The following is an 18,869-nucleotide window of genomic DNA, read 5'->3' as shown; positions in this document are numbered from 1 at the left end:
CAAGTGGCAGGGTCCATTTTCTGGAATTTTCCACTAGCTCCTTTGTCCACCGAAGTGAAATTATACATGTTTTTTAAAAAAAATTTAGTATTTATCAATTTTAACAATAGCACAAACCGCTTCTCGGAAATATTAGTGTAGCCAGAAATAACAGCAATCTCAAAATCAAGTTTACATACTTAAAATATTGTGATATGAATTTAAAGGCATATGCCGTAAGGTAAAACACACCAGAGCAGGGAGCGACCAAAGTGGAGAAACAATAATATAAGTAAAAACAAGAGGGAAAAAAAGACAGTGGGAGATTGGCTGGGTCTCAACCTATACCATCCATAATAGAAGGCCTCCCTGCTACTGAGGTCTATTTGAGGAGTGTCCCAGGCCCAAGAAATGCCCTGCAAGGGTTTCATGGTCCCCAGACCACTCCCAGAGCTGAAGAACTCTGTCGAGCTTGTTGACAATCCGGTTCTGATCACCTGAAATGCAAGTGGCCTCAATTTGTATGGAACTGGAAATCCCAAGGTCTCAAATTCTCACTGCTTTCTGGCATAAGAAAAGGGAACCTCTTGTTTGTAGACATAAAATATGGCAATTTGACTGTCCTTCTGAACTAAAGCTGAATGATCCTGAAGGGAGGAAAATACTGCATAGAGCTTCAAATGACTGGTATGGAGAAATCACTGACTTTATGACCATGCTTTCTGAGTAAGATGAGAACTACGGTGGCTTCCTCATCTGGTGCTTTATGCACCTCTTTGTTGTTGTTGTTACATTTGTACCCCATGCTTTCCCACTCATGGCAGGCTCAATGCGGCTTACATGGGGCAATGGAGGGTTAAGTGACTTGCCCAGAGTCACAAGGAGCTGCCTGTGCCTGAAGTGGGAATCAAACTCAGTTCCTCAGTTCCCCAGGACCAAAGTCCACCACCCTAACCACTAGGCCACTCCTCCACTGTTGCTACTATTTGAGATTCTACATGGAATGTTGCTATTCCACTAGCAACATTCCATGTAGAAGTCGGCCCTTGCAGGTCACCAATGTGGCCGCGCAGGCTTCTGCTTCTGTGAGTCTGACGCAGGACGACAGACTCACAGAAACAGAAGCCTGCGCAGCCTTCTACATGGAATGTTGCTAGTGGAATAGCAACATTCCATGTAGAATGTCCAATAGTAGCAACATTCCATGTAGAATGTCCAATAGTATCTATTTTATTTTTCTTACATTTGTACCCTGCGCTTTCCCACTCATGGCAGGCTCAATGCGGCTTACATGGGGCAATGGAGGGTTAAGTGACTTGCCCAGAGTCACAAGGAGCTGCCTGTGCCATGAATCAAACTCATTTCCTCAGTTCCCCAGGACCAAAGTCCACCACCCTAACCACTAGGCCACTCCTCCACTGTTGCTACTATTTGAGATTCTACATGGAACGTTGCTAGAAGTCGGCCCTTGCAGATCACCAATGTGGCCGCGCAGGCTTCTGCTTCTGTGAGTCTGACGTCCTGCACATACGTGCAGGACGTCAGACTCACAGAAACAGAAGCCTGCGCAGCCTTCTACATGGAATGTTGCTAGTGGAATAGCAACATTCCATGTAGAATCTCCAATAGTAGCAACATTCCATGTAGAATCTCCAATAGTATCTATTTTATTTTTGTTACATTTGTACCCCCCGCTTTCCCACTCATGGCAGGCTCAATGCGGCTTACATGGGGCGATGGAGGGTTAAGTGACTTGCCCAGAGTCACAAGGAGCTGCCTGTGCCTGAAGTGGGAATCGAACTCAGTTCCTCAGGACCAAAGTCCACCACCCTAACCACTAGGCCACTCCTCCACTCTTTGGAAGAATGGAGCAATATTCTGATGGTGCAAAGGAGATACGCATGGACAGTTTGAATTTTGACATCCACCATGAAAGTATGGTTCTGAAGTGAAGGAGATGCACACATTTTGGTAGAATGGGGCTGGGTATGTTGATTTCATTAGACCTCCATTTTCTATTCTACTGTTCCTCCATTTTTTTCTCCCAAAGTTTCTATATGCCTCTGTAGCATTTTGTTGACTTTTTTCTCACAGTCCCATTCTTCTTTATGATCTTCAATTTTCACTTTGGCAGCCTCTATTCACTCTGCAAAGCATTTCCCACTCGTTCTCCAGCCAGACTACCATTTCTACACATATTCAAAAGTTGGGAAAGAAAAGAGAGGTGCTGTTGGCTGGAAGGTTTCAAGCTGTCGGATGTGAATTGAAAAGTTCCATCTGCGGAATCGGAAAGAAGTAGAGAGATCATGGATGCCTTTCAAAGTGCTCTGCTCAGACAAATGGTGACAGAACCCACGAGGGAAGGAGTGACGCTGGATTTGGTGCTCACAAATGGTGACAGAACCCACGAGGGAAGGAGTGACGCTGGATTTGGTGCTCACAAATGGTGACAGAACCCACGAGGGAAGGAGTGACGCTGGATTTGGTGCTCACAAATGGTGACAGAACCCACGAGGGAAGGAGTGACGCTGGATTTGGTGCTCACAAATGGTGACAGAACCCACGAGGGAAGGAGTGACGCTGGATTTGGTGCTCACCTATGGGGACAGAACCCACGAGGGAAGGAGTGACGCTGGATTTGGTGCTCACAAATGGGGACAGAACCCATGAGGGAAGGAGTGACGCTGGATTTGGTGCTCACAAATGGGGACAGAACCCATGAGGGAAGGAGTGACGCTGGATTTGGTGCTCACAAATGGGGACAGAACCCATGAGGGAAGGAGTGACGCTGGATTTGGTGCTCACAAATGGTGACAGAACCCACGAGGGAAGGAGTGACGCTGGATTTGGTGCTCACAAATGGGGACAGAACCCACGAGGGAAGGAGTGACGCTGGATTTGGTGCTCACAAATGGGGACAGAACCCATGAGGGAAGGAGTGACGCTGGATTTGGTGCTCACAAATGGGGACAGAACCCATGAGGGAAGGAGTGACGCTGGATTTGGTGCTCACAAATGGGGACAGAACCCACGAGGGAAGGAGTGACGCTGGATTTGGTGCTCACAAATGGGGACAGAACCCATGAGGGAAGGAGTGACGCTGGATTTGGTGCTCACAAATGGGGACAGAACCCATGAGGGAAGGAGTGACGCTGGATTTGGTGCTCACAAATGGGGACAGAACCCATGAGGGAAGGAGTGACGCTGGATTTGGTGCTCACAAATGGTGACAGAACCCACGAGGGAAGGAGTGACGCTGGATTTGGTGCTCACAAATGGGGACAGAACCCATGAGGGAAGGAGTGACGCTGGATTTGGTGCTCACAAATGGGGACAGAACCCATGAGGGAAGGAGTGACGCTGGATTTGGTGCTCACAAATGGGGACAGAACCCATGAGGGAAGGAGTGACGCTGGATTTGGTGCTCACAAATGGTGACAGAACCCACGAGGGAAGGAGTGACGCTGGATTTGGTGCTCACAAATGGGGACAGAACCCATGAGGGAAGGAGTGACGCTGGATTTGGTGCTCACAAATGGGGAAACTCTGTCTAATGACCGAGCGAATGCCCACCTGAGCAGCAGTGATCATCAAACAGTTTGGTTTGATATAACAGCTAAACAGGAGGGCAGCCACTCAAAACTCAAAGTAACATAGTAGATGACGGCAGAAAAAGTCCTACACGGTCCATCCAGTCTGCCCAACAAGATAAACTCACATGTGCTACTTTTTATGTATACCTTACCTTGATTTGTACCTGTCCTTTTCTGGGCACAGACCGTATAAGTCTGCCCAGCACCATCCCCGCCTCCCAACCACCAGCCCCTCCTTCCACCACCGGCTCTGGCACAGACCGTATAAGTCTACCCAGCACTATCCCCGCCTCCCAACCACCAGCCCCGCCTCCTACCACCGGCTCTGGCACAGACCGTACAAGTCTGCCCAGCACCATCTCCGTCTCCCGCCACCGGCTTTGCCACCCAATCTCGTCTAAGCTCCTTGATTTCAAATACACTGACTTTAGTAAAATGGGAGATTACCTGAAGGAAGAGCTGATGGGCTGAGAGGACATACGAGAAGTGGACAGGCAGTGGTCCAGGCTGAAAGGAGCTATAAATATGGCTACTAATCTTTATGTAAGGAGAGTAAATAAAAGCAAGAGAGAAAGGAAACCAATATGGTTCTCCAAACAAGTGGCTGAGAAAATAAAGGCAAAAGAGGTGGCGCTCATGAAATACAGAAAAACTCAAGAAGAGGAAAACAGTTAAGAATACCGGATGAAACTGAAAGAAGCCAAGAGACAGAAATACATCTGGCGAAGGCAGAGGTGGAAGAACAAATGGCTAGAAATGTAAGGAGGGGCAATAAGAATTTTTTCAGGTATATTAGTGAAAGGAGGAAGACTAAAAATGGAATTGTGAGACTGAAAGATGCTGTGGATAATGATGAGGAAAAAGCAAACGTGCTACACAAATACTTCTCCTCTGTGTTCATGGAAAAACATTCTGAAGAAGGACCACGATTAACTGGCAAAGGTACTTATGAGAATGCAGCAGATATAGTACCATTCATGGAAGAAAGTGTTTATGAACAATTTGAAAATCTGAAGATTGACAAAGCCATAGGACTGGGATGGGATCCATCCCAGAATATCGAGGGAGCTGAGAGGTTCTGGCGGGTTTCAAGGGTGATGATGTGGAGGAGCTGAAAGAAATCTCAGTGAACTAGAAGATGTACTGAGCCAAATTGACAAATTAAAGAGTAGTAAATCACCTGCACCAGATGGCATATATCCAAGGGTACTCAAAGAACTAAAGCAAGAAATTGCTGATCTGCCGTTAGTAATATATAACACTAGTAAAAAAAAGGCTTGTTTCTGACACAAATGAAACGGGCGCTAGCAAGTTTTCCTCGGAGTGTGTATGTTTGAGACAGTGTATGTGAGAGTGACTGTGTGTGAGAGAGAGCGTAAATGTGCGAGTGTGTTTGCGTGAGTGAGTCTGGGTGCGAGTGTGTCTGTGAGAGAGTGTGTGTGTGAGAATGAGAGTATGTGCAAGTGCGTATGTGAGACATAGTGTGAGAGTGTGTTTCACACAGATACAGTGTGTGCGAGAGAGAGATTGTGTGTGTGTCCCTCACTTTTGAAAATGTGTTAGTGAAACAGCACCTCCCACTGGCAGGACTGTAGGTAGAGGACTCCTGCTCAGTTTAGAGGGAACAGTGACGGGCAGCAACAGTTCTACTGCTATTTCTACCTCCTGTTCTTTTGCTTTTCCTTTTTTTTTTGTTTTTTTTTGTTACATTTGTACCCCGCGCTTTCCCACTCATGGCAGGCTCAATGCGGCTTATATGGGGCAATGGAGCGTTAAGTGACTTGCCCAGAGTCACAAGGAGCTGCCTGTGCCTGAAGTGGGAATCGAACTCAGTTCCTCAGTTCCCCAGGACCAAAGTCTACCACCCTAACCACTAGGCCACTCCTCCACTGTTGCTACTATTTGAGATTCTACATGGAATGTTGCTATTCCACTAGCAACATTCCATGTAGAAGTCGGCTCTTGCAGATCACCAATGTGGCCGCGCAGGCGTCTGCTTCTGTGAGTCTGACGTCCTGCACGTACGTGCAGGACGTCAGACTCACAGAAACAGAAGCCTGCGCAGCCTTCTACATGGAATGTTGCTAGTGGAATAGCAACATTCCATGTAGAATCTCCAATAGTAGCAACATTCCATGTAGAATCTCCAATAGTGGCAACATTCCATGTAGAATCTCCAATAGTAGCAACATTCCATGTAGAATCTCCAGTAGTAGCAACATTCCATGTAGAATCTCCAATAGTGGCAACATTCCATGTAGAATCTCCAATAGTATCTATTTTATTTTTGTTACATTTGTACCCTGCGCTTTCCCACTCATGGCAGGCTCAATGCAGCTTACATGGGGCAATGGAGGGTTAAGTGACTTGCCCAGAGTCACAAGGAGCTGCCTGTGCCTGAAGTGGGAAGCGAACTCAGTTCCTCAGTTCCCCAGGACCAAAGTTCCTTTCTAAACCTCTAGTTTATTATTTAATTGTTTTTATGTTGTAAGCCACTCTGTTGTATTCACAGGAAGGCCAGTATATTAACTGAAATAAACCATAAAACAAAATATGACAAACAAACAACACTGGAGACAAACAGCAGCAAGGATTGTAGATGCTCATAACTTTACACTTAGTGTTTGGTCAGCAGTTTCACTCCAGGACTGTTGAGACAGTGTCACACACTTGTGGGCCCGATTCAATCCTGCTTGTCAATGGAAAATCCTTCAATATCCACTTAAATTTTAACCACATCCTTGGCACCTCTCTAACTTTGCTCCATGATAAGCGCTGGCAGCTTCTGGAGTTACCTGGGTAAATGTTTTGAAAAGTTGCCTCACTGAGTCTAGAAATTCTTACCTCTTGGGTAGATATTTTGCTATTTAGCTCTGCTGTTTTGGAAGAAGAATGTTCTACCGCATGCTGACAAAGAATCTTCTCTAATTCTCTCTGATGTGAACTTTTCAGGGCTGCCAGGTGCTCTGCTGCATCGTCAATTATCCTGTAAGGCAAGAATTCACAAGATAACTACATAATTGCTCTTCTAGAATGACTCAGACATATATGACATGAAAAGTATATTATTTTATCCAACATTTATATGGTGCTCTTATTCCGAGCATCTTACCACAAACAGGGTAATTTTTGACAGTTTGCCTTTGAATGAAGGCCACGTGGAGGGGCATAATTGAATGGGATGCCCATGTTTTCCTGAGGGCGTCCTCGCAGAACGTCCCCGCGAAGGGGCGGGGAAACCCGTATTATCGAAACAAGATGGGCGTCCATCTTTCGATTCGATAATACGGTCGGGGACGCCCAAATCTCAACATTTAGGCCGACCTTAGAGATGGTCGTCCCTGGTTTTCAGCGATAATGGAAACCGAGGACGCCCATCTCAGAAACGACCAAATCCAAGCCATTTGGTCGTGGAAGGAGCCAGCATTCGTAGTGCACTGGTCCCCCTCACATGCCAGGATACCAACCGGGCACCCTAGGGGGCACTGCAGTGGACTTCAGAAATTGCTCCCAGAGCATAGCTCCCTTACCTTGGGTGCTGAGCCCCCCAAAACCCACTCCCCACAACTGTACAACACTACCATAGCCCTAAGGGGTGAAGGGGGGCACCTAGATGTGGGTACAGTGGTTTCTGGTGGGTTTTGGAGGGCTCACTGTTTCCTCCACAAACGTAACAGGTAGGGGGGGGGGTATGGGCCTGGGTCGCCTTTCTGAAGTGCACTGCACCCACTAAAACTGCTCCAGGGACCTGTATACTGCTGTCAGGAAGCTGGGTATGACATTTGAGGCTGGAATAGAGGCTGGAAAAATATTTTTTTTATGATGGGAGGGTGTTAGTGACCACTGGGGCAGTAAGGAGAGGTCATCCCCGATTCCCTCCAGTGGTCATCTGGTCAATTCGGGCACTTTTTGAGGCTTGGTCGCAAGAATAAATGGACCAAGTAAAGTCGGCCAAGTGCTCGTCTGGGATGCCCTTCTTTTTTCCATTATCGGTTGAGGACACCCATGTGTTAGGCACGCCCCAGTCTCGCCTTCGCTACGCTTCTGACACGCCCCCGTGAACTTTTGTCTTCCCTGCGACTGGAAGCAGTTGAGGACGCCCAAAATCGGCTTTCGATTATGCCGATTTGGGCGACCCTGGGAGAAGGATGCCCATCTCCCAATTTGTGTCGAAAGATGGGTGCCCTTCTCTTTCGAAAATAAGTCTGATAGGCACTTATTTTTAGCCTAAGTGTCCTCAGAGGTAATTTGGCAGAAATTTACGCCTGCTCAGAAGCACACATAAATATTAGCACATATAGTGCATGCATACCTGTACATTTAATAATATAGTACAAGTATACAAACATGATTCTGCCTCTGCTCAGCCCAAACTCTGCTCCAGAACATGCCTAAATGCAGGTCATGTAAATGTAGGTAGAAACAGAGAAACGTGATGGCAGAGAAGAGCCAAATGGCCCATCCACAGCAACACTATCTCCTCCTTTCCCTAAGAGATTCCACATTGTCTCAAATTCAGACACTGTCCTCATCTCCACTACCTCCACCGGTTGCCGATACCATGTGTCCACCATCCTTTCTGTGAATAAGTATTTCCTTAGGTTACTCTTGAGTCCATAAAAACGAACCTGTTCAAAAAGGCCTATCCCACCAATCCAACATAAGAACCAGAGTCCCTGCAACACAACAACACCAAGAACAGAATGGACTCACCCCAACTCTACCTCTTCCTTCCTAATGTTCCCCCATTGTATTTACCATACATGAACCCCATTCTACCACAACCACACCTTGTACTTGTTCAGACCGGAACGGGCGAACGAACGCCGTAACGGTACTCTGTAAGCCACATTGAGCCTGCAAATAGGTGGGAAAATGTGGGCTACAAATGTAACAAATAAATAAATAATCTCTTAACTTCATCCTACGTCCTCTCCTTCCAGAGTTTTCCTTCATTTGAAAGGGGCTCACCTCCTGTACATTAATGCCATAGAGGTATTTAAACGTCTCTATTATATCCCTTCTCTCTCACCTTTCTTCCAAAGTATACATATTGAGAGCCTTAAGTCTGTCCACATAGGCTTTATGAAAGAGACCACTGACCACTTTTTTAGTCGCCCTCTGGACCGACTCCATCCTGTTTATATCTTGTGCCTTTTATGTGCATAACCCCTGGCATAATTTTACAAAAGGCCTTCAACTTTGAAAAATCCTTCATAAACCCCCCCCCCCCCCCCCCCCCCCCCCACAATGTCTTGGCAGAGTAAAAGAGTTGCAAAAATTGAGCAATTTTGACAAATTGTGGAAAGACAAAACAGAAGACGAGTGGTTTAAGTCTACCTTTTGCTTAAAGCCCACCTCTTCAATGCTGCGTTCGGCACCTAACTCTTTCAGGAAATCCAGACTGCCCCTATCAGACCTACTGTTCACGTGTCCTTTAGATTGTAAGCTCTTTGAGCAGGGACTGTCCTTCTATGTTAAATTGTACAGCGCTGTGTAACCCCAGTAGTGCTTTAGAAATGTTAAGTAGTAGCGTTAAGTAGTACCTTTAAAACAGTAAGAAAGAAAAAGGGGAGGTTGGGGGGGGGGGGGGGGGAAGGGGGAGAAAAGGATGTAAAATAATGATGATGATGTTAGACTAGATGCATGTGTACAATTATGACATGACTGAACGTTTACAAAATGTTTGACTTTATTGGTTTTGTTTGACGTGGTACATCATCAATAAAAACCGTTGAAATATTAAAAAAAAAACAGTAAGAAAGAAGAGTCTTAGATATTAGAGGGGAATTAATTCCAAATAAGGAAAGAAACAGTTCGTGAGAAAATCTAAAATCTGGAAAACATATAGAAACAAAGAAATATGACGGCAGATAAAGGCCAAATGGCCCATCCAGTCTGCCTGTCCTCCATAACCCTTAACTCCTCCTTTTCCTAAGGGATCCCTCATGCTAACCTCCCCCCTCCTCCATATAGGTATGAAGGAGAACTAACCCCACAGTACCTACCAACTTACTATCTAATCTCTAATAACAGGGGAAACAATCACTGTTTAACACCAATCCACCCACTCATCCCCCCTCCACCAGTTCAAACTATCATAAACAAAGAAATAATTGCAAAGGAACCCACATTGAGGCAGGGAGTAGACATCATAGTCCACCAGACCCTTATAGCCCAGATTACTACTACTACTATTTAGCATTTCCATAGCGCTATAAGGCGTACGCAGCGCTGCACAAACATAGAAGAAAGACAGTCCCTGCTCAAAGAGCTTACAATCTAATAGACAAAAAAATAAAGTAAGCAAATCAAATCAATTAATGTGTACAGGACGGAGGAGAGGAGGGTAGGTGGAGGCGAGTGGTTACAAGCGGTTACGAGTCAAAAGCAATGTCAAAGAGGTGGGCTTTCAGTCTAGATTTAAAGGTGGCCAAAGATGAATCTGCAGAGCAAGCAAAGCAAGTACCCCCCCCCCCCCCCCCCCAATATATAACTAACTAATTATATATATCACCTACACACATAGGACCATATGATATGAAGAATTACCAACTAAGTAGAAAGTGCAGGTAAGGGTGTATTTATATATATATATAAGCATACAGGAAAAAAAAAAAGAAGACATTTTATGACAGCCTATATGACCAGAACAGGTTCAAATAGGGCATTAAAACACAAACCAAGGGAAACTACAGCAAGCTGTATAGTCACACCCTGCCAAAGAAGTAATTATATGCTCGAGGGTACTAGAAGAATAGTAACAAGAGATGACGGCAGATTAAGACCTGTACAGTCCATTCAGTCTGCCCAATCAGATAAACTCATTACATATGATATTTGATACTTTATATGTATATTTGATCTTGGTTTGTCTTTTCCATCTTCAGGGCACAGACGGTAGAAGTCTGCCATATTCTAACATTTCTGAAGTGAACATCAAAGCCCTTGAAAAGCTACACTCCATCCCATCCAAATCTATCCAGCCACGATCAGAGCACAGACCGTAGAAGTCTGCCCAGCACTGGATTTGCTTCCCAATTACCAGTGTTGCCACCTAATCTCCGCTAAGCCTCTGTGGATCCATTCCTTCATAAATAGGATTCCTTTGTGTTTATCCCATCCATTTTTGAATTCAGTTACCATTTTCATCTGCATCACCTCACGCGGGAGGGCATTCCAGGTTATCTACCACCCTCTGAGTGAAAAAATACTTCCTGACATTATTCCTGAGTCTGCCCCCTTTCAACCTCAATTCATGTCCTCTACTTCTACCACCTTCCCATCTTCTGAAAAGGTTTGTTTGCGGATTAATACCTTTCAAATATTTGAACGTCTGTATCATATCACCCCTGTTTCTCCTTTCCTCCAGGGTATACATGTTCAGGTCAGCAAGTCTCTACTTGTATGTCTTGCAATGCAAATCCCATACCATTTTTGTAGCTTTTCTTTGAACTGCTTCAAGTCTTTTTACATCTTTAGCAAGATACGGCCTCCAAAACTGAACACATACTCCAAGCGGAGCCTCACCAACGACTTGTAGAGGGGCATCAAGCAGGGTCCCAATGTCCATGCAAAGCAGAGTCAAGGTTATTTACAGGCACAGCAGCCCAGTAAACCCTGCAAAGCTAACAGGTCTGTTCAACAATGTATACAGAGTGGAAAATATCAGAATATCTGCTCCTCCTATAATATATATATATATTTTTTTGTTACATTTGTATCCTACGCTTTCCCACTCATGGCAGGCTCAATGCGGCTTACATGGGGCAATGGAGGGTTAAGTGACTTGCCCAAAGTCACAAGGAGCTGCCTGTGCCTCAAGTGGGAATCGAACTCAGTTCCTCAGGACCAAAGTCCACCACCCTAACCACTCCTAGGCCACTCCTCCACTGTTCCGAGTTTCTACATGGAATGCTGCAATTCCACTAGCAACATTCCATGTAGAAGTTGGCCCTTGCAGATCACCAATGTGGCCGCGCAGGCTTCTGTTTCTGTGAGTCTGACGTCCTGCACGTACGTGCAAGACATCAGACTCACAGAAACAGAAGCCTGCGCAGCTAGTGGAATAGCAACATTCCATGTAGAATCTCTAATAGTATCTATTTTATTTTTGTTACATTTGTACCCCGCGCTTTCCCACTCATGGCAGGCTCAATGCGGCTTACATATTGTATACAGGTACTTATTTGTATCTGGGGCAATGGAGGGTTAAGTGATTTGCCCAGAGTCACAGGGAGCTGCCTGTGCCTGAAGTGGGAATCCAACTCAGTTCCTCAGTTCCAAAGTCCACCACTCTAACCACTAGGCCACTCCTCCACTGTTGCTACTATTTGAGATTCTACATGGAATGTTGCTATTCCACTAGCAACATTCCATGTAGAAGTCGGCCCTTGCAGATCACCAATGAGGCCGCGCAGCTAGTGGAATAGCAACATTCCATGTAGAATCTCCAATAGTATCTATTTTATTTTTGTTACATTTGTACCCTGCGCTTTCCCACTCATGGCAGGCTCTCAATGCGGCTTACATGGGGCAATGGAGGGTTAAGTGACTTGCCCAGAGTCACAAGGAGCTGCCTATGCTTGAAGTGGGAATCCAACTCAGTTCCTCAGTTCCCCAGGACCAAAGTCCACCACCCCAACCACTAGGCCACTCCTCCACTCCACTATAAAACACAGGGTGTAATAAAGAATGTCTCTCAACCATATTTCATGCAATCAGGATCAGGTCTTGTTGAAATTATCTGAACAATGAAGAGTTTCTCAGTCCACCTCAAAAATAAAAGATAAAGGTTGTATGACGTGGCTAAGCAGCAGTCCAAGAGCTAGATGTAAGAGAGCTCAGTTCAGTGCGGGGTGTCAAAAAAACATCTATAAGTGCAGCAGGAAAGAATAAAAGTAGAAGTGGACAAACCAGTGTCTCCTGACTGTACCCTTTATAGTGAAAATACAAGGGTCTTTGTGAGGTATGTTCAACTTAGCGACAAAATTCGATGCTGCCTGAACCATGTCCAAAAACAGTACCTTGCTGCCATTGTTCATTCTCAACCCGGCTGCATAAAGACGTGCAAATTATTTTCTGAGCAAAGACACAGCCTTGAGCGAATTCTTGCAAAAAGGCGGTAAATAAATCCTAATAAATAAAAAAGGTGGAACAAACAGGGCTAAAGCCCTTCCAAATAATCCTGAAACCATAAGACCTTGTACATGAGAGTCTTACCAGGTCACAGCGCCTGCAGAATTTCTTGCTTGTGTTGAAAATTCAAGAGTCGGCAGATCACCACTCTTGGATGGGAGGTGTCTTGGCTTTGGGATCCCACTCAATGGGCCTCTCAATCTGGAGTGGCCCCACTCTGGAGTGCAGTTGCAATGAGGTGGAGAGCCAATGCTCCAAAAAAAATCCCAGTTCGCTATCTTTCATAGATTCAGATAGTTCCACAAATCTGAGACTGTTACACCTCTAATGGTTTTCAAGGTCGTTGACTGTATCCTTGAGGGAGGCTACTTGATTAGTAAGGGATTGCTCTGAGGCCTCTAGCCGCTGAACGGATGATTCCAACGTGTCGACATGCTGCTGTGTCACGGCAAAATCCTTACGGAAGTCATCAAGACATTCCATGATCGCATTCAATTTATGGGAGATTACCTGCTGCCTTCACCTCGGTTACAACTTCAGCTGTCAAAGTGGAGCTAATGGAAGATGTAGAGAGGCTCAGTGGATCCGCCATCTTGTTCCTGTGGGATTTAGGGCGCTCCACATCTTTCTGCAGAGCTTTAGAGGCCATTCAGCCCAAATGTCCAGACGCCAGGGGAGCTAAAACAAAGAGCACATCCCAACGTAGCAGATATGTAGTTTAAAATGAATGGTAAGGCGAATCGATGGGGGTTCAAAGCGTTGGACCTGGGAGCTCCAGCTATCAGTGTCTTCTCCCAGGCATGATGTAATGTGATCTACGTAGATACCGACATGCATGAGTTCCTGTAGGTCAGTGGACTCTTGAAGTGCAAGTTCTCTAAGACAGAAATGAACTCTGGAAAAAATAAGCTAGATGCTTTCATGTGCTGGTTTTCAAAATATACTCATAAATAATGAACTGCTTTTGAATTTCAGTGGCTCATTATTAATTAATTTGTCTATCCTTTTGCAAAGAGCAAACTATGCCCATGATATGTGGACTGCCATTTTACAAACAGGTCCTGTACAAAAAACATAAACAAATCCACACAAAAGCCCACAACACTGGCACTTCTTGTATGTTTTGCACATTTTTTTCATGCAAATTGTCCCGGCTATGAAAAAAAAACCTATAGTTTAGTAAAGTGGCCCTAAAGAATGAAATAGTACAAAGATAAGCAGACCAGCAGTCTGGAAAGGTGTGCAGCTTTATTAAAAACAATCACCTGACATGGCCACATTTTGCTTGCAGGCTGTGTCAGGAGTAGATTCTAATGTACAATCAAATCAAAATCATAAAAATCATAAAACTTAGCCATAATAGATCTCTTTAAAGAAATTTGCCCTGCAGTCAGTTCTTGAGGGTAAAAAAGAATATGTTCTGATAAACAAGACATGATCAAACAGGCAAAGTGTATGGCCTCAAGGTTTCTAGAAAGAGGTTACCCGAGAAAATATACTGAAGAAGATTTTGATAGGGCTGTACAACAGGAAAGGGATTCCGTTTTACAAGTACAATCAAAGAAAGCACAAGACAAAATAATGTGTACTAGAGAATTGCATGGGGCCAGAAATCTAACCTATCCCTGCGGGAATCTAACCCTCCCCGCCACAAGTAATCTCCTCCATCCCAGCCCCCCGCTGCACCACACCGCAGTCACCTTAACCCTCCTCTGACAAGAAAGCCAGATTCTGTAAGCAGTAAAAATACTGGTAAAAGTAACATAAATCATGTTCTTCCGTACTCTGCTAAATACAAAATTAAATGAGATGCACATTTCCAAAAAAGGAAACATCCATGAGCAGCATGTCCCCATTTCCTTTGCTTCATGAGCAGCATGTCCCCATTTCCTCTCATTTCCCTCCAATCCATGAGCGGCATGTCCCCCTCTCCTCTCCATCCCCTCAGTGGCGTTCCTAGCCTGGATGACACCCAGGGCGGATCGCCGATGCGTCCCCCCCCCCCCGTGAAATGACACCTCCCCCCCCCCCGGCAAAATGACACCCCCCCGGGTGCACGCCGCTGGGGGGTACCGCGGCGCGCGCCTGTCGGCTCCGAGTTCGCTAACTTCGCTCGTTCACTGCAGCTCCCACTGCCCCGGAACAGGAAGTAACCTGTTCTGGGGCAGAGGGAGCTGCAGTGAATGAGCAAAGTTAGCAAACTCGGAGCCGACAGGCGCGCGCCGCGGCACCCCCCAGCAGCGTGCACCCGGGGCGGACCGCCCCCACCTTGGTACGCCACTGCATCCCCTTCTATCCCATGTGCTCTGTTTCTCCTTTTCCCTTCCCCACTCCTCTATGTACGACCCCCTTACCAATCTTTTTTCCCTCCTCCCTCCTCCCACACTCCCTCCACCCTTTTTACAGCTTCCTCCCTTCCACACACCCACCCACGCACGACTCTATCCACCTTCCCTTCAGCCCTGGGACTCTTCCCCGCACATACCTCAAGGCTCTCTGGTGGTCTATTGGCTTCTTCAGGGCAGGAAAGATCCCCACCGTTTCTTTAATATGGCTGCCAAGACTTCAAGCGGTGGCCTCGCAAGACTTCCGCACTAAGCAGGGAAAGTTCCATGGAGCAAATGCGACCTATAAAGGTCAATTTATCGGTGCATTTGCCTTTGAAGAAGATCAAAGGATGGAACCAAACAAGCTTAGCGGTGATTAGATGGCAACACCGGTAATTGCGAAGCGAAGCCAGTGCTGGGCAGACTTCTGTGCCCAGGTCTGTGCCCCGACAATGGCAAGGACAAATCAAGATCAAGTATATGTACCATAACTTATACTATAAGTTTATCTTGTTGGGCAGACTGGATGGACAATACAGGTCTTTATTTGCCATCATCCTATATAATAATTCTCACCTCCAACGTTCTGTGCTTGGGACCGTGGCCCCCTGGAGGTGGTGGTCTGCTAGGCAGACACGCACTGACGTCACTGACGTCATGACAGCTGATTCCAAGGCCCCCTGCCTCGGAATCATCTGTCACTCCCCGCGCTACGGCCCCCTCGACCCCCCCCCTTCCGCGAACCTGTTGACCCCCCCCCCGGCCTGCCGAAAACCGCCCCCCCGCCGCCGTTGTGGACTACCTGTGCTGACGGGGGACCTAAACCCCCGACAGCCGAAGTGCTGTTGTGCCCTTCGCGTTGCTGCCTCAATCATCTTCTCTGCAAGTTTCTCTGCGTGCGGCACCGTGGCGGGGGGCGGTTTTCGCCGGCACAGGGGGGGGGGGGGGGGGATCGAGGGGGCCGTAGCGCGGGGGGGGGGGGGGGGGGAGAAACTGCCTGCTTAGGGCCCGTTTCCTTGCCTTCAGAAACGGGCCTTTTTTACTAGTCTACTATGTTACTATGTTATGATCGGCAATACATCAAATAAAATTGACCTTGATTTAAAATTCTTTAATATGAAACGCACTGAAGAATAATAATTAAAAAGACCCAACTTCAACCAAAATACCACTGTATGTAACCATCTCTGAGAAAATATGACTAAAGTCACCAGAAACAAAAAAATGAGGCTAATGCATCAGGCCAAACCCTGTCCTTTTACGTGCAAAAATTTTAAAAAAAGATACAAAAGTTCAAACATAAAATTTTCAGACTACTTATGGACCCATGACATGAAAATCACCTATTCTCAACATTTTGGATCTGTGACTTGAAAGTCATGTTTTCCCAGAGACAAGTCACATATTTCTTTAATTAAAAGTTAGCTTCTAATGGGATTTGATTTGTTGCATAAGTTTTTGTTACCTTCTAATGTTGTTTTCTGCTTGAGATAATTTAGCCTGAAATTCCACTCTTTGCTGGCTGTTTTCCTCAGATAGTCTTTCTATCTCAAGCTTTAACGTTTCATTTTCATGCAAGACTTCAGAAATATGGGTATCGGCAAATGAATGCGGCTGGTACGTTTTTCCAGCCAGAGTTTCTGGGAACAGTTCAATGTTAGTATATTCGCTTTTATGACTAACTTCTTTCTTTCCCTTTTTTGCAGGTTTTTGCTTGTTTTTGGTTGAAGTCTGATCAGATAGCATCGTCATTCGCTCTTTCTGAAGTCGCTCTACAGTTTTTGCCAGTTCTTGCACTTCTTTACCCTTAGCAGCCAACTCCTGATTGAGCCGTACAAGCCTGGCTTTAGCGTGAGCCTGCTCCACTTGGTGTTCAATAGACTGCAAGTCTTCATCTTCGCTTTTTGTTTTATAAAGCTCAAGTTTACTATTCTGATTCACTAGAAGTTCTATTTCTTTTTGAAGTTTTGCTACTGTGGTCTTATGAGCTTCCTTGACGTTACATAGCTCCTGTTCAAATGCTTTAAGTTCCACCATTTGTTCAGAGAGATTTCGTGGTTCATTCATTACTTTGTAGGCAAGCAGCTGTTCAAGTTCCATAATTCTGTGCTCATACTGAAACTGGAAGGAAATATATATTTTATGAAACAAAATTATATACCTCCTATATTTCTCTCATTTCTAAACCAAACATTATGGGTAACAAAAATTTAGGGCTCTGTTTACAAAGGCGTGCTAGCACTTTTAGAACAAACTACTACTACTACTATTTAGCATTTCTATAGCGCTCCAAGGTGTACGCAGCACTGCACAAACATAGAAGAAAGACAGTCCCTGCTCAAAGAGCTTACAATCTAATAGGCAAAAAAAATAAAGTAATCAAATCAAATCAATTAATGTGTACAGGAAGGAGGAGAGGAGGGTAGGTGGAGGCGAGTGGTTACGAGTCAAAAGCAATGTTAAAGAGGTGGGCTTTCAGTCTAGATTTAAATATGGCCAAGGATGGGGCAAGACGTAGGGGCTCAGGAAGTTTATTCCAGGCGTAGGGTGTAGATGCTCATAATATTTCTATGGGTGACTCTGAAGGAGGGGTTTTTCTCAGCAGTTTAGTAATCCCCATTATAATGGGGGATTACACACCAAATTATTAACCTAAGACAATGTCACAGGAAAACAATGTATTCTAAACCAGGGGTGGGCAACCTCGGTCCTCAAGGGCCACAACCCACTCAACTTTTCAGGATTTCCCCTACGAATATGCAAGAGTTCTATTTGTATGCACTGCCTCATTCACTGGGAAAATCCTGAAAACCCGACTAGGTTGCGGCCCTCAAGGATCAAGGTTGCCCACCTTTGCTCTATACCAATGTTAGTGTATGTGACATCAAGGAACTGCATTTAAAAATTCATTTCTATTTCATTTTCACCAGGCCAGCATCTTTATTCGTTCCATGCCAATGCACTACAGCCTAATTTAAAGTGAGATGTCTTAAATGTTCGAAAATGAGCTGCAACTTAATTAAATGTTTTACCATAGGCACCTCAGTTTTTTTGGGATAGATTGCATACTCTTCTTCCTTTTCTCTTCCCAGTTTCCTCATCTTAATGGCCTAGTGGTTAGGGTGGTGGACTTTGGCCCTGGGGAACTGAGTTCGATTCCCACTTCAGGCACAGGCAGCTCCTTGTGACTCTGGGCAAGTCACTTAACCCTCCATTGCCCCATGTAAGCCGCATTGAGCCTGCCATGAGTGGGAAAGCGCGGGGTACAAATGTAACAAAAATAAAATAGATACTATTGGAGATTCTACATGGAATGTTGCTACTATTGGACATTCTGCATGGAATGTTCCACTAGCAACATTCCATGTAGAAGGCTGCGCAGGCTTCTGTTTCTGTGAGGCTGACGTCCTGCACGTACATGCAGGACGTCAGACTCACAGAAGCAGAAGCCTGCGCGGCCACATTGGTGATCTGCAAGGGCCGACTTCTACATGGAATGTTGCTAATGGAATACTAGCAACATTCCATGTAGAATCTCAAATAGTAGCAACAGTGGAGGAGTGGCCTAGTGGTTAGGGTGGTGGACTTTGGTCCTGAGGAACTGAGTTCGATTCCCACTTCAGGCACGGGCAGCTGCTTGTGACTCTGGGCAAGTCACTTAACCCCTCCGTTGGCCTAGGTACAAATAAGTACCTGTATACAATATGTAAGCCGCATTGAGCCTGCCATGAGTGGGAAAGCGCGGGTACAAATGTAACAAAAATAAAAATAAAATTCTGTTTCCCCCCCCCCCCCCCCCCCCCCCGTTTCTGAGTTCAGTTACCAAGGTTTT

The 18,869-nt window shown here is 45.6% G+C and overlaps 1 protein-coding gene across 1 annotated transcript in view; it reads right to left on the bottom strand.

Annotated features, from left to right (window-relative positions):
* CEP162 (centrosomal protein 162) overlaps positions 1-18,869 on the bottom strand; it is a 261,158-nt gene that overhangs the window by 29,528 nt on the left and 212,761 nt on the right. Inside the window, exons 24-25 of the mRNA XM_030199137.1 lie at positions 16,503-17,158; positions 6,417-6,558 (exon numbers count right to left, since the gene is read on the bottom strand). Of these exons, the coding sequence (XP_030054997.1) occupies positions 6,417-6,558; positions 16,503-17,158 (798 nt within the window). The remainder of the gene's footprint in view (positions 1-6,416; positions 6,559-16,502; positions 17,159-18,869) is intronic.

Source organism: Microcaecilia unicolor, chromosome 3 (assembly GCF_901765095.1).
Source record: "Microcaecilia unicolor chromosome 3, aMicUni1.1, whole genome shotgun sequence".
NCBI lineage: Eukaryota > Metazoa > Chordata > Amphibia > Gymnophiona > Siphonopidae > Microcaecilia > Microcaecilia unicolor.
The sequence above is the reverse complement of the archived record's forward strand: the minus strand, read 5'-3'. Positions and strand labels throughout refer to the sequence as shown.